General features: G+C 33.3%; 1 protein-coding gene across 1 annotated transcript; it reads right to left on the reverse strand.

Moving 5' to 3' along the window:
* Positions 1-12836: 12836 nt before the first annotated feature.
* Positions 12837-14100, reverse strand: LOC145640853 (SKP1-like protein 1A). Its single transcript, XM_081692089.1, has 2 exons — positions 13786-14100; positions 12837-13010 (listed from the first exon to the last, which is right to left on the reverse strand). Exons 1-2 carry the CDS (start codon positions 14098-14100, stop codon positions 12837-12839), a joined length of 489 nt encoding a protein of 162 aa, XP_081548215.1.
* Positions 14101-15017: the final 917 nt, after the last annotated feature.

Raw genomic sequence — 15017 nt, forward strand, 5'->3', positions numbered from 1 at the left:
GTTATGTCCATATGTAGAACACATATGGGTTTCAGAAAAGTGAGAAAAACTCAATAAGGAAGTAGGATCGAGCAAACAATACGAAAAACTGGTCGAAATTAGAACGCATATTTCTGGCTCGGTATTGGAAGAATTTGGCGCCAGCAAACAGAGCTTGGCACCAAGTTTTAGCTGTAGCGCCTGGCGCCAATGCTGGCGTCTGGCGCTACAGTTAAAATTCTGGCGCCAATGCTCTGGTTGCTGACGCTAATTCCTACATGCCTCAGCAGCTTTCTGTGCTCGATAAAATTTTTCATTTTCGCGCAGTGTTATTTCGGTCCTAGTTGTGAAAGATATTTCTCAAATTTCCTACGTGTAAAATCCTATGTTAACTCATTACGGATGGTCTTTCCAATGAGATCTTTTTTATGCATATGACAATAATGTTAATCAAAATTACGCACATGAAATACTTAGAACGTTTCGAGTCTCATCTACTCATTCTAAATCATTGCCGAAACAAATTCAGGAATTAAAATAGAAATCCTCCCCAGCGGAGTCGCCAAAAACTGTGGGAAATAATTTCAAGCGTTAATCCCCTTGCTTGAACCCCACTGTGATCATACACTAAAGTACGGTGGCGTCCAAAGGGAAAGGAGATAGAGCAAAAGAGTCGTCAACAAGTTTTAGGAACTTGTAAACCGTTCACAGGGTGAAGGTTACACCCCTTAACGATCCAAGAGATCGTCAACTCCATAAGGTCTTGAACCAAATAAGGGTTCGGGAATGAAGGTACAAATCCAACCTAAAAGAGATTGAACCTGCCCTAATAATAGGCCTCTACTTTATTCTGATCGTATTCATGTGCGCTTTCTGACTAACATGCAATCAATAGGATTAACCTTAAACCTGTTTATCTATGTTGGTTGAATATTAATGCAAAAATAAATCTATTATTGGCGATCACTTGAATTATAATCATATTAACCCTAAACAAGATTATTAATTATCTTATTAAGCGTGATTACAAGTACCAATTCCCTTTAAACATGCATAAAAGGCGTGATCAAGCAATAACAATATATATCAAGCAACATAATAATAATCATAATAAAAATTATAATCATCAAAACAATAATCATCATAATAAAATTATAATCAAAACAATTATAAAAATAATCATGTTAAAGCATAATAATAGCAAGATCCTAAGCAAGATACTAACAAGATTAATAACAAACCCTAGCATGTCACTAAGCATATAAAGATCAAAGCTTTAGCCCTAACATGATACTAACAATCATAAATATTAGGAAGAACATAAAAGGCATCATAACGATCATATTTGATATTAAAGTTACCCTAGACATGATACTAGGAATATCATAATAACAACCTAAACATGATTTCTATATAATAATATCAATAAAACCATTAAAGCCCTTACTTTGATGTCTCGTACCTCTTTCTAATAACAAAATACACACGTTAGTAACTTCAAGGAAAATAATAAACAAGCAATTAAATTAAATAATTGAAAGAGAGATTTGGGACCAAACCCTCAGAAATTAAACCTTTCACGTTTAGGGCGAAGGCAACTTTGAATATGGCTAGGTGTTTCTAGATCTAATGAATGCGGAATTTTGTATGTAAAAAGCTAGTTTAGAAAAGGAGAGAGAGAGAGTAATCAAGAGAATCTTGATTAGAGTTGGTGAATGATTATAGATGAAAACTGGTTAAAACTGGTTATCGAAAACGGAGTTTTTACGACGTTATTTATAGAAAAATCAGCCAAAAAGATAAAATATCAAAACAGAGTCTAGCGAACAAATAATTGAACCAGCGCCAACGCTGGCTATTGGCGCCAGGCGCCAACATTAGCGCCAAGCCCCAATGCTAGCGCCAGGCACCAAGCATAGCGCCAGGCGCTACAGCTAGCGTTTGGCGCTGATTTAGAAAATCACGTGTTTTCTTAAAATCAGATAAAAATTGCCGTACAGGAGGATAAAATCGTATTTCCCTCAAAAATGCTCTTTGATTTTAATTAAAACTCTGAAAAGTCAACAAAAGTCAATTTATCAATGCTAATTGAATTAGGAATGAAAAGAACCTTCTAGAAAAATCTAGAACACTAAAACCATTCCTAATTGCATTAGGAATGATAAATCTATATTAGGCCCTCCCCTAGATCATTGGGCCGTATATAAGGCTCAAACCGGGCCGAGTTTAGTAAATTGGCCATAACTTCCTCAATATTCATCGGAATTGGGCTTATAATATATCGTTGGAAAGCTCTTGTCAAGCCTCATCCAACTACACTACTATTGGACCCATATCATGGACCAACCAAACTGGATTGGCTGTTTTCTTAAAATAAGTTTTCAAAAACAGAGAGAAGAGAAAAGAAATTAAAACTACCCGCAACACTAAACTTTCTACACTTTCGCTTCATTCGATTATGATTCGACGTGAAAGGTACTCATCACCGGGTTTGGTTTTGGGGAGACACAAATGGGTGTCTACACACCCTACAAATAAATATAACCTTAATCAATATAAGGTTATCAAGTTATTAAAAACCCCCAACTATATGTACATGAACCTTTTGAATTAATTTCTCATAAACATCATTAAAAATCGAATTTTATATAATTAAAACTACTCATAAAAATTATTTATAAATCCCCCATAATAATAATAATAATAATAATAATAATAATAATTGAATAAGAGAAGAGAATAAGAAAGGATAAGAAACCAAGAAAAAGAGAAGAATTGGATTTGCGTTGGAAAGAATAGACAGAACTTGCAGAGGCTATAAATCCTTTGATATAATTTCAAATTGGGTAATTCTTGACCCTTAACTCAAGTATTTTTTGAGAGGAACAATCTTTTGTGAAACATTAATACCCTAAAAACTGACAAGAAGTGCCCGAAAACTGGCTTCAAAGATAAACGGGATAATATTTGTATGAAAAGAGAAGAAAAGTATGAAAAGGTTTAGGGAAAAGAAGAAGAAGAGAGAAGAAGAGAATTAGGTTTTTGGTGTGAAGAATATGAGAGGTATGAAGGGGTATTTATAGGCTCATGAATGAGAGAATTATGGTAAGTAGGGTTTAAGGTATTACTTGGAGAAGTGAGTAAAAGAATTAAGGAAGGTTTTGATATTAAGGTGATTGTGTATAATTAAATATGGAATGTATGTATGTCATGAAAAATAATAAGGAAATTAGAATTACTTGGGGAATAATTAAGAAGAATGAATGACAAGAAAATATGATGATTAGATATTAAAAAGATGGAGAATTATAATTAAGAAAAATAAGAGATTTTGGGAGATAATTAAAAATATAATTTTACCAATTAAATTCCCCCAAAATTATTCAATAGGGCCGAAAATATTGAGCTTACCATAGCTCAAATTTTCGGACTCCTATAAATATATTTAGAAAGATTTTGCTCATTTTTTAAGGAATAAAATAATTGTATAAATAATATAGAATAATTAATTAATTAAATACCAATTATTTACCAATAAATAATCAAGAAAAATCAGATTTTCCATACATAGAAAATCCGAAAATCCCAGCTAATTATTGGAAAATTTGGACTATAATAAAATATTATTTTGCTTTAATTAAAATATCCAAAATATGTAAATAATCCGGTTTTTAAAATAAAATAAATGGATAATAAATCTTATCCAACATAATAATATGTTTTCAAAATACTTTTGGCGCCAAAATTCAAATATCATTTTGGCTCCAAGATTTAAATAGTAAGTGGAATTACTAAAATACCCTTTTTAGAAAATAATAATAAATTAATTAATTAGGAAAATACGTATGAAAATACGGGGTATTACACCTTCATAGAGGAGCGGCTGCTCCGATTTTCCCTGGTGAACAACTTCTCGTAAAACAGCTATATCTTTCTCGTTTCTTGGCTAAATTGAGCTTATGACCAGTCGTTGGAAAGCTCTTGAGACAACCTATTACTTCCAACTTGAATCATCTCAATATCATTCCTAGATCTTGAGATATGCTCATTTGAAGTCAGCCCTTTGTCATCCACCATTGCTTAACACCAAGCAATAGCCCATAGCTTAAACTCCTAATCCATGCACCCCCTTCGCCTCCTTGAACCGTTCTCCACACTTCTCAAACCCAACATACATTACATATGAAATTTGAATAACCATTATTAACACACATAAAAACTTATGACAACTCGTTTTTAGTTAGTTTTAATCTTAATTATTTGGATCATCAAAACTCAAGTGAAACATATTGTTGAACAAAAAAGGATTTATTGAGTGATTTATTTAAATTATGTTAAAAACATAGACTAATTCTTTATATGTGTTGATTATAAAAATATTTTCCATTTTAATTACCATCCATGTAGGATTGGCAGAATTGAAGTTTCTATTAAAACCTGCTAAATATATAATGGTCGATTTTAAAAAGTAAAAAACAACAAACTAATATCTTTATCATTAGTGTTTCTTATAATAAGTAGATGTTTATAGATACTTTTCTAATTATCTGAGGCTAATAATCGCTAATATTTGTAGCGGTATACTGAAAATAAAACGCTAATTTTTTTGGTGTTTAGAGAGCCACAAGGGCAGGGTGAGAATCGATCCCAGGATCTCCTGGTTTCGGGAGAAAAACTCTAACAACTTGAGCTATCCCTCACTCTCAAAATAAAACGCTAATTGAATTAATTAACGATTCATTTAATAAAACTATTGTTGGCATTATTAGCAGTTTATTTCATAAAATTGATATTAATATTAGTTGTTTTCATTTAACATCATTTTTATATATAACTAGATGAAGCCCGTACGATGCACCGTTTGTTTGAATTTTTTAAAATAAATTTTTTTGTATGTGCTAAAATTTGTTACATATTTAGATAAAATTCCTATTATCAAAAAATAATATTTTATATCTAATTAATTAAAACTTAAAAATATCATTCGTCAATTTTGCTTGCGTGACATTTGAATTATTTAATTTTAAAAGATATTAATAATATCTTATTTAATTGGTTACAAGTATAATTTATAATCTTATATGGCGCGCTAAGAAAATTAAATCCTACGTGACTCTCTAAAATCTCGGCAAAAATTAGATTGCTCAAACCTTTACGCTTCTTCGAAATCTCATTTGTCCTAACTTCCCAATAATCCATTCTTAAATGTGATAGCTACTTTATGTATACAACCGCTAGTCCACTACTCCACTACTAATCACATCTTTAGAGTTCTATATGCTAAAACTATATAATTGATTCACTTATTTTAGTTTTATACTCAGCTCCTTAGCAGATATATTATTTTAATTCAATTTTAAGATAGAAGTACATTTTTTTAGTATTGAAGTTGTTAGAGACATGAAACATAATCAATTTTAGAATATATATTACTTAAATGGAACCTAAGCTATTATAGGTTGTAAATTGAATGAAACCTTTTAATTGATTTTTGAATATTAATTCATGTAATTTAACTTGTGATTATAAATTTAATATATATATATATATGTATATATATATATAAAGGGGAGTTTTTTCCCGAGTTTTTAGAGAGCCACGTAGGATTTAATTTTCTAGTACCCAATTAAATAAGGAAAAATGGAAAAGAAAAATCCAACCTTTGCACTTTTTTCTCCTAAAAATCCAACCTTCAATTTATTCCTCAAAAATCCAACCTTTATACCCCACCTTCTCCGATAGATCCATGACCTGTTGATGACCGGTTTTTTTAAGTCAAATGCCACGTGTTAGCTATTAATAGGTCAATTAATTTTTTAATTATTAAAAACAAAATTAATGAAAAGAAAAAATTAAAAAAAAAAACAAAAAAAAATCAGAAACCCGCCAAACACCACCACCTCCACCAGTCACCACCTTTTCCCCCTTCCCCTACGCTGCCGGCGCACAACATAGCTTCCCGTTCGCGCCCAGTCATTCCCCAAACGCCGATGACGTCCATCTCCCTTGAAGTCTGACCAGAAACCTCCGACCAGGCACCACGAACGGTCAATTCGCAGCCGCCACAAAACCGCCCCTCACACACCCTCTCACCACCACAAACCCTAACCAGAAAACCTCCGACCAGCCACCTCAAACCCTTGTTAAAGTCGCCGCCGACTCTTGTTCCCCTAGTTACAGCCGGCGATCCTCCTCGAAATTGAATCCCTAAAAACTGATTAGGGTTTGTGCGTGGTGGTGAGAGGGTGTGTAAGGGGCGGTTTTGTGGTGGCTGCGAGTTTGTTGAGGTTGGTTGTGGCTGCGAATTCGCTGGGTTCGGGTTTTGAATTTTGGTGGTGGTGATTGGGTTACGGGTTGTGGTGGTGGTGCGAGTAGTTTGGGGTGGTTATGGTGGGATTTTATGTCATGGTGGTGGTGAGAGTGGTTAGGGGATGGGTGTGGTGGTGAGAGAGTGGTTCTAGTAAGAGTGGTTAGGGGATGGGCTATGGTGGTGAGAGTGGTTAGGGGATGGCCATGGTGGTTGACTGGTGTTGTTGGTGTTCTGGTGGTGTTGGTAGTGTATTGGTGGCGTGCTGGTTGTTGTGGTGGAGGAATTGGTGGAGAGAGAAAGAGGAGGAGTGAGAAAGGAAATTGAGTGAATTGAAGAAAAAAAAAACTTTTTAACCTGTTTAACAAGTTAAAGGTCAAATGGATCTGTTGGAGAAGGTGGGGTATAAAGGTTGGATTTTTGAGGAATAAATTGAAGGTTGGATTTGTAGGAGAAAAAAGTGCAAAGGTTGGATTTTTCTTTTCCATTTTTCCATTAAATAATTCAAATGACACGTAAGCAAAATTGGCGAATGAGATTTTAAAGTTTAAATTAATTAAATACAAAATATTATCTTTTGAGATTAGGAATTTTATCTAATATTTTAAAACTAATATAATAACAATTTTAATCACATAAATATGAAAAATTGCTAAATATGGAATAGAAAATAAAGAGAGATGAGGGAATATTGTTACGTTGTATTTCATATTCCATCTAGTACGGGATATATAATGTACATTACCTAGGGTTCCATCAATGGATAAGACCAAATACCCAACTCTAGAATATTCTAGATTGTACATGGGATAATAGTCATCCATATTTAGATATTATCATAACACTCCCCCTTGGATGACTATATATTGAATAAAACAATAACAAACATTTACTACAAAACCCGTACAAAATAATACACTATAATGCGCATAATATGCTGCCTCGTTAAAAACCTTACCAGGAAAACCCAGTGGGAAAAACCATGGTTAAGGAAAAAAGAGTGCAGCGCGCATTAACTCCCCCTCATGACTACATCACTTGAGATCTTTAAGACGACGCAATCCAATGTCGTAAGCTAACTTTTTGAATGTTGCTGTTGGAAAAGCCTTAGTAAATAAGTCTGCTAAATTCTCACTTGAACGAATCTGCAATACATTTATATCGCCATTCTTCTGAAGATCATGAGAGAAGAAAAATTTGGGTAAGATGTGCTTTGTTCTGTCGCCTTTGATGTATCCTTCCTTAAGTTGAGCAATACAAGCAGCGTTATCCTCATATAAAGTTGTTGGTGCCTTTTTCCCAGATGATAAACCACAAACTTCTTTTATATGTTGAACTACCGACCTTAACCATACACATTCACGACTAGCCTCGTGAATTGCTAAAATCTCAGAATGATTGGAAGAAGTAGCTACAATGGTTTGTTTCATGGAACGCCAAGAAATGGCAGTACCACCATATGTGAACACATATCCAGTTTGTGACCGACCATTATGAGGAACAGATAAATTACCTGCATCTGCAAAACCAATCAAATTTTCTTTGGACAACTTTGGGAAAAATAAACCCATATCCTTCGTACCTTGAAGGTAAAGAAGTAAATGTTTAATCCCATTCCAATGCCTTCGGGTTGAACATGAACTAAACCTTGCTAATAAATTAACTGGAAATGATATATCAGGTCGTGTATGACTTGCAAGGTACATTAGTGCTCCAATTGCACTAAGATACGGTACTTCAGGACCAATAATTTCTTCATCATTTTCCCGAGGTCGGAATAGGTCTTTCTCTACTTCAAGTGATCTTACAACCATAGGGTTGCTCAATGGATATGTTGTATCCAAAGAAAATATTTTAAGAACCTTTTCTATGTATGTTGATTGATGCACAAAGATTTCATTCTCTAGGTGCTCTATTTGTAACCCCAAGCAGAATTTTGTCTTTCCTAGATCTTTCATTTCGAACTCTTTCTTTAAATAATTGACAGTCATTGAAATCTCTTCAGGAGTTCCAATGATATTCAAATCATCAACATACACTGCAATTATAACAAATCCTGATCCAAATTTCTTTATAAAAATACATGGGCTGATAGGATCATTCTTATAACCTTCTCTCAACAAATACTCACTTAAACGGTTATACCACATACGCCCAGATTGTTTCAATCCATAAAGAGATTTGTTCAATTTAATACAGAAATGTTCTCGAGAACTAGATTTTGCTGCTTCCGGCAGCTTGAATCCTTCTGGGAGCTTCATGTAAATGTCATTATCCAGTGGGCCATATAAATAAGATGTGACTACATCCATCAAACGTAAGTAAAGTCTTTCTCTTATTGCCAGACTCATAAAAAATCTAAAAGTAGTTGCATCCACCACAGGAGAATATGTCTCCTCATAATCAATACCAGGTCTTTGTGAGAATCCTTGTGCAACTAAGCGTGCCTTATATCTTACAACTTCACCCTTTTCATTTCTCTTTTGCACAAAGACCCATTTATATCCCACTGGCTTTACACCTTCAGGTGTACGGACTACTGGTCCGAATACTTCTCTTTTTCCAAGAGATTTTAATTCTGCTTCAATTGCTTCTTTCCATTTTGGCCAATCATTTCTTTGTCTACATTCTTCAATAGATTTTGGTTCATGATCCTCATTATTATCCATAACATCTAATGCTACATTGCATGCAAAAACATCATCGACGTCGATTTGATTTCGGTTCCATGTAATTCCAGACATGATATAATTTATTGAAATTTCTTCATTATCAGGTACCTGAATTTCTTCTTGTATCATGTCTAAAGTCTCTTCTGGAGATCCTTCGAAAATTGTTTCTTCAATTTGACCATCATCAATCAATGCTCATTTTCTTTTCCGAGGATTCTTATCTTTGAAACCTATTGGTCTTCCACGTTTCTGGCGTGGTTTAGACTCATTAGCAATTTTATTTTGTCCTTCCGGGACATCTATTTTAAATGGAGCATTAACAGCTGGAATATGTGACTTGGTCACTCTTTTTGGGTCAGCAAACGAGTCTGGCAATTGATTCGCTAAACTTTGTAAATGAATTATCTTTTGAACTTCCAGTTCACATTGTTTAGTTCGAGGATCAAGATAGGATAATGATAATTCATTCCATTTAATTTCATTTTCCAGATCTCTCTTTTCTCCCCCTAATGTTGGGAAAAGTGACTCATTAAAATGACAATTTGCAAAACGAGCCGTAAATAAATCTCCTGTTGTAGGCTCAAGATATTTAATTATTGACGGGGATTCAAACCCAACATATATCCCCAACCTCCTTTGAGGACCCATCTTCGTGCGTTGTGGTGGAGCTATTGGAACATAAACCGCACATCCAAAAATTCTTAGATGGGAAATATTTGGTTCCTGACCATAAACCAATTGTAATGGGGAGAACTTGTGATAACTTGTTGGCCTAATGCGAATTAGTGTTGTTGCATGTAATATAGCATGTCCCCAAGTAGAAATTGGGAGATTGGATTTCATAAGCAATGGTCTAGCAATTAACTGAATACGTTTTATTAATGACTCTGCTAGACCGTTTTGTGTATGAACATGTGCTACAGGATGTTCAACATTTATCCCAATGGACATGCAATAATCATTAAAAGCTTGAGATGTAAATTCACCAGCATTGTCAAGCCGAATAGTCTTAATGGGAGTATCTGGAAAATGTGCCCGTAACTTAATCAATTGGGCAAGTAATCTCGCAAACGCCAGGTTACGAGTTGATAACAAAGACACATGTGACCATCTAGTTGATGCATCAATTAAAACCATAAAATATCTAAATGGTCCACATGGGGGATGTATGGGCCCACAAATATCTCCTTGTACACGTTCCAGAAAACTAATTGATTCAAAATTAATTTTAGCTGGTGATGGGCGAATAATCAACTTGCCTTCCAAGCAAGCAGCACATGAAAAATTATTATGAAGAATCTGCTGGCTCTTCAAAGAATGTTCACATGAATTCGTAATTATTTTTCGCATCATTATTGAACCGGGATGGCCTAACCGGTCATGCCAAACAATAAAATCATCAGTAAACTTCTGGTTTACTATAGCAAGAGCTTCAATACCATTGATTTTTGTGTAGTACAAACCACTAGAGAATGTAGGTAGTTTCTCCAAAACATGTTTTGAGCCTTGTGTTATATTTGTGATTTGAAGGAATTCGTTATTTTCTTCATTGATTGTCTCAATATGATAACCATTATTGCGAATATCCTTAAAACCTAATAAATTTCTTTGAGACAATGGGGAGTATAAAGCATCAATTATTTTAATTTCAATTCCCCAAGGCAACTTTATAGTGGCTCTTCCGGAGCCCTCAATGATATTTGTACTATCCGATATGGTACTCACATTAGTTCTTTTCATCATCAAATGAGAGAAATATTTTTTATTTTTAAGTATTGTATGTGTAGTTGCACTGTCAGCAAGACATAATTCTTCACTATTCATAGCAAATTGAACTTGAGTAATATCCATGTTCTTCATGAAATAAAATACATGTCAAAATATTAAGCATAAAAATAAAGGTGATAAAACAAATAAATCAATAAAAACACTCAAATAGTTCATAAATTTATAAAGCAAAATTCTTATTACAACGAAAGAAATAAACTTAAATAAATCACTAGAATAAGCAAACATAAGTCTAATACTTAAAACTGACATAAAACAATATAATTTTAATTATTCCCTTCTGGGGCAGTGAAGAAATCGGCAACTTCTAAATGAGTTGTACTGCCAAAATCAAAATTATTCCCTTCCGGGAAAGTAAGGAAATCACCAACATCAAATTGATTGGCATTGCCAAAATCAAAATCACCTTCACCATCTTCAAGAACAAGGTTTGCCTCAACTTTCTTTCCTTTCTTCAATGATTCTTGGTAAAGTTCAATAAGATGCTTTGGAGTTCTACAAACCCGAGACCAATGACCTTTTCCTCCACAACGGTAACATATATTGTTATCACTTTTCTCTTTTTCATCCCTACGTTCCCACTTCTGGTGGGAATGTGAGTTTGTGAAATGATCTCCACGACCTCTACCATATCCACGTCCACGACCCCGGCCGCGCCATTGGCCACGACCACGACCTCTACCTCTACCACTACTGCTGGAATGGTCTCTGTTTTTAGTTTCTTTCCCATTATGGGTTGTCACATTCGCTTCAGGGAATGGAGTAGAGCCAGTAGGACGTGATTCATGATTTTTCATTAACAGCTCGTTATTTTGCTCAGCCACAAGAAGACAAGATATTAATTCATAATATTTTTTAAAACCTTTTTCTCTATATTGTGTCTGCAGGACAATATTATTAGCATGGAAAGTGGAGTATGTCTTTTCAAGCATTTCTGCATCAGTAATATTTTCTCCACACAATTTCAATTGAGAAGTTATTTTAAACATAGCTGAGTTATATTCACTAACAGATTTAAAATCTTGCAATCTTAAATTCAACCATTCATAACGAGCTCTAGGGAGTATCACTGTTTTTTGGTGGTCATACGTTTCCTTTAGATTACTCCAAAGGATTTGTGGGTCTTTCACAGTTAAATATTCATTTTTGAGCCCTTCATGGAGGTGATGGCGAAGAAAAATCATGGCTTTAGCCTTATCTTGAGGTGTTGCCTTATCAGCCTCTTTTATTGTTTCACCAAGCCCTTTAGCATCTAGGTGTATTTCAGCATCTAACACCCATGATAAATAATTTTTTCCGGTAATATCAAGGGCCACAAATTCGAGCTTGGCAAGGTTCGACATTTTTTCACTATACAAAATAATATTAAAAGATAAGTATATATAAATAGTATCCAAAATATGTACTAAACGTTATAATCATGCATAAATAAACCTGATACAAGTCATTCATAAATAAGAAGGAAATAGAAGATGAGAACGTTAGCATGGAGAAAAATAAGAATGGAACCTTAAATTATATATCATGCTCTGTATTCGTTATATATGTTGATATTCCAATAAATAAGCATCAAAAGTAGATAAATGTTAAATTAAGATAAATGTTAAATTATAATTGTTATGGGCTGCGATCATACTTACATGATAATAATAATATGGGATTCTAGATAAATGTTTGGTAATCTAGTACGGGATATATAATGTACATTACATAGGGTTCCATCAATGGATAAGACCAAATACCCAACTCTAGAATATTCTAAATTGTACATGGGATAATAGTCATCCATATTTAGATATTATCATAACAAATATATAACTATTACACTTAAGACTTTATTTGTTTCTTGATGAAGATAACACAACAATTGAAAATAATGAATCTTAAAAATAATTCAATGAAGCAGTAAACAATCCTAAACACAGTGATTAGTTCTTCAATGAGACAATAAACATAGTAAGTACTAAAACATTAAACAAACAAATGTAAACAAATGTAAATAAACATAGCGAGTAACTAAACTAATTAGAAACAATTTTGGAATTTGGTAGATGGAGTTGTTCTTAATTGCTTCCATTGCTGCTTGAGTTTTACTCGAAAGCCCATTGATTCTCTTTGCGAACTTCTTCCTCTTCTTCGGGTGTGAAATCGTTCTTGATGTGGAAGGTCTTCCTTATATCCTCGGGTGTCTTTCCCTTGATCATATCAGCCACACATTGACAAGTTAAATCTAGCAAACTCTTGATATCCATGTAATTAGCAGCCTGCATAACATCATCATATCACACATGATTAATTTAGGTATAGTTGATCAATCAACCACGCAAATGTATATTAACAATCAATTTTATTTTTTTGTAAAATAATTTAAGCTCAAAAAATTAGAAACACTAACTAGATTATATTATAAGGATTTTGTAACAACCCTTAAACCATGTTAACAAACAACTCATACATAACGGTACATCTAATTAAAAAAGTTTGGGTGCAATATTACGTATAATGCGATTGCAAAATATAAGTGTCAAACTATTATCATATTATCAAAAATTATGATAAGATACAATTACGTCCTAAAGAGATCTATAATCATATTATATTATATGATAAAATTACATAACTAACTAAAATATTCCAAAGAACTCGTATGCACTTCAATTTGCTCATCGTATTCATATGGAGCACCCAAACAGACCAGAACTCAAAATTCAATAGAATTTAATCGTACAAAATTTAATCAAAATTATTTTATTTGTGAAATAAATAATTCAAGCTCAAAATTGGCAACACTAACTAGATTTTTATACGGACAAGAAAAGATTAAGGTACTCGAATGATTATACTTTCAATATTCAAACCCTAAAAAGTTAAAACTCAAAGCCCTAAATTTCACAATAATTAATCATAATATTAGCTTATACTATTATATGTACTTCCAAATCCCAAGCCCAAAAAAATCGATAAGTGTAATATACAGCTATACTAAAAAAAAAAAAAAAAAAAAACGAAAGAAGATCGAAAAAAAAAAAAAATACTTACAAGAATAAGATCAAAGAGGGTGTCTTGGTCGACATTGAGGAAGTCCTTATCCCACTGCTTGAGTTCATCATTATTAGATGATTCGGAGTTATCATCATTAGCGTGTTTGTTGCAATACTCGATAACCTTAGCGAGAGTTTTAGAGGTGACATTATGCAGCGGGATGGGATCGGTGCTGTCGCCGAGATCCTCAATCATATTTTTGATTGTTTGCGAAAGCATTGCTGCCTTTTCGTCGGCGTTGAAAGTCTCTTTATCAGAACTCCTTAGGAGTACCTTCTTGTTCGAAGATGAAGAAGAGGTTGATGCTGCCATCGCTGATTAGGTTGACTGTTTTAAGGTTCAGAAAAGCTAAGAAATTTTAGAGAGAGAAAATTTTTGTTGGGAGTATGAAAGAATATGAATTGATGATGAGGCTTTAGGAAGAGTTCGTTGGTATTTATAGATTTTTTTTTTTTTTTTTTTTTACTAAATTCTACACCTTATCATCGTTATTTTTTTTTTTGAAGACCCGTTAAGGTGTCAATTATATTGATAACTAGGTGTGAAGCCCGTGCGACGCACGGGTTTATTTTTAAAATTATTTAAGATTTGTGTCTTATTAAACACTAATACTAACGATAATAATAATATTAAAAGGATTTGAAGACATTAGGATAGTTGGTAAGTGTTGCGGTTTGTGTTCATTTTGGATTTGGATTGCAAAAGATGTAATTTGTTAAGAGGAAAGAATGCTTTAATTTACATGTGTGTTACAATTGATTTGAACCGTAGGAACATATTAGTTTCATGCATGCCAACGCAACTACACAAGTCACAACTCTATTACTTTCATTAATGGACCGATGACCAATTATACAGTATATTATATTATATAGTCTACAGAGCTACCATAAATTATCAGCATATAATAATAATAATGTCAAAAATCAAAAAGAATAATAAAAATATTTCAATATTAAAAAATTATTATTATTATTATTATATTATCAAAAAAAAATTTAAAAAAAAAAACAATTTGTGATGTTCAAATAGAATGATCTCTTGTACACCTCTATATAGTACTCTATTCTTTTTTTGTAGTTTTGATTTAGGTATCTTGGGTCTCCTGTGAATGACGCTGACAGGATTATCCTATTCCCTTTTGTAGCCCTAAATATGTAGTGTGTAGAGTATATTGTTTCTTTGTAATTCTGGTACATATTTCTTGTGCCTCCGATCAATGACGGTGA

The sequence above is a fragment of the Chenopodium album genome, chromosome 7 (genome assembly GCF_948465745.1).
Source record: "Chenopodium album chromosome 7, dcCheAlbu1.1, whole genome shotgun sequence".
NCBI classification, from domain to species: Eukaryota; Viridiplantae; Streptophyta; class Magnoliopsida; order Caryophyllales; family Amaranthaceae; genus Chenopodium; species Chenopodium album.

Excerpts from the sequence above, each read along its gene's own strand:
- LOC145640853 (XM_081692089.1), bottom strand. The coding sequence starts at position 14,100 with ATGGCAGCATCAACCTCTTCTTCATCTTCGAACAAGAAGGTACTCCTA. Across the intron at positions 13,011-13,785 it reads CCCTCTTTGATCTTATTCTT|GCTGCTAATTACATGGATAT; the intron begins GTAAGTATTTTT and ends GATGTTATGCAG.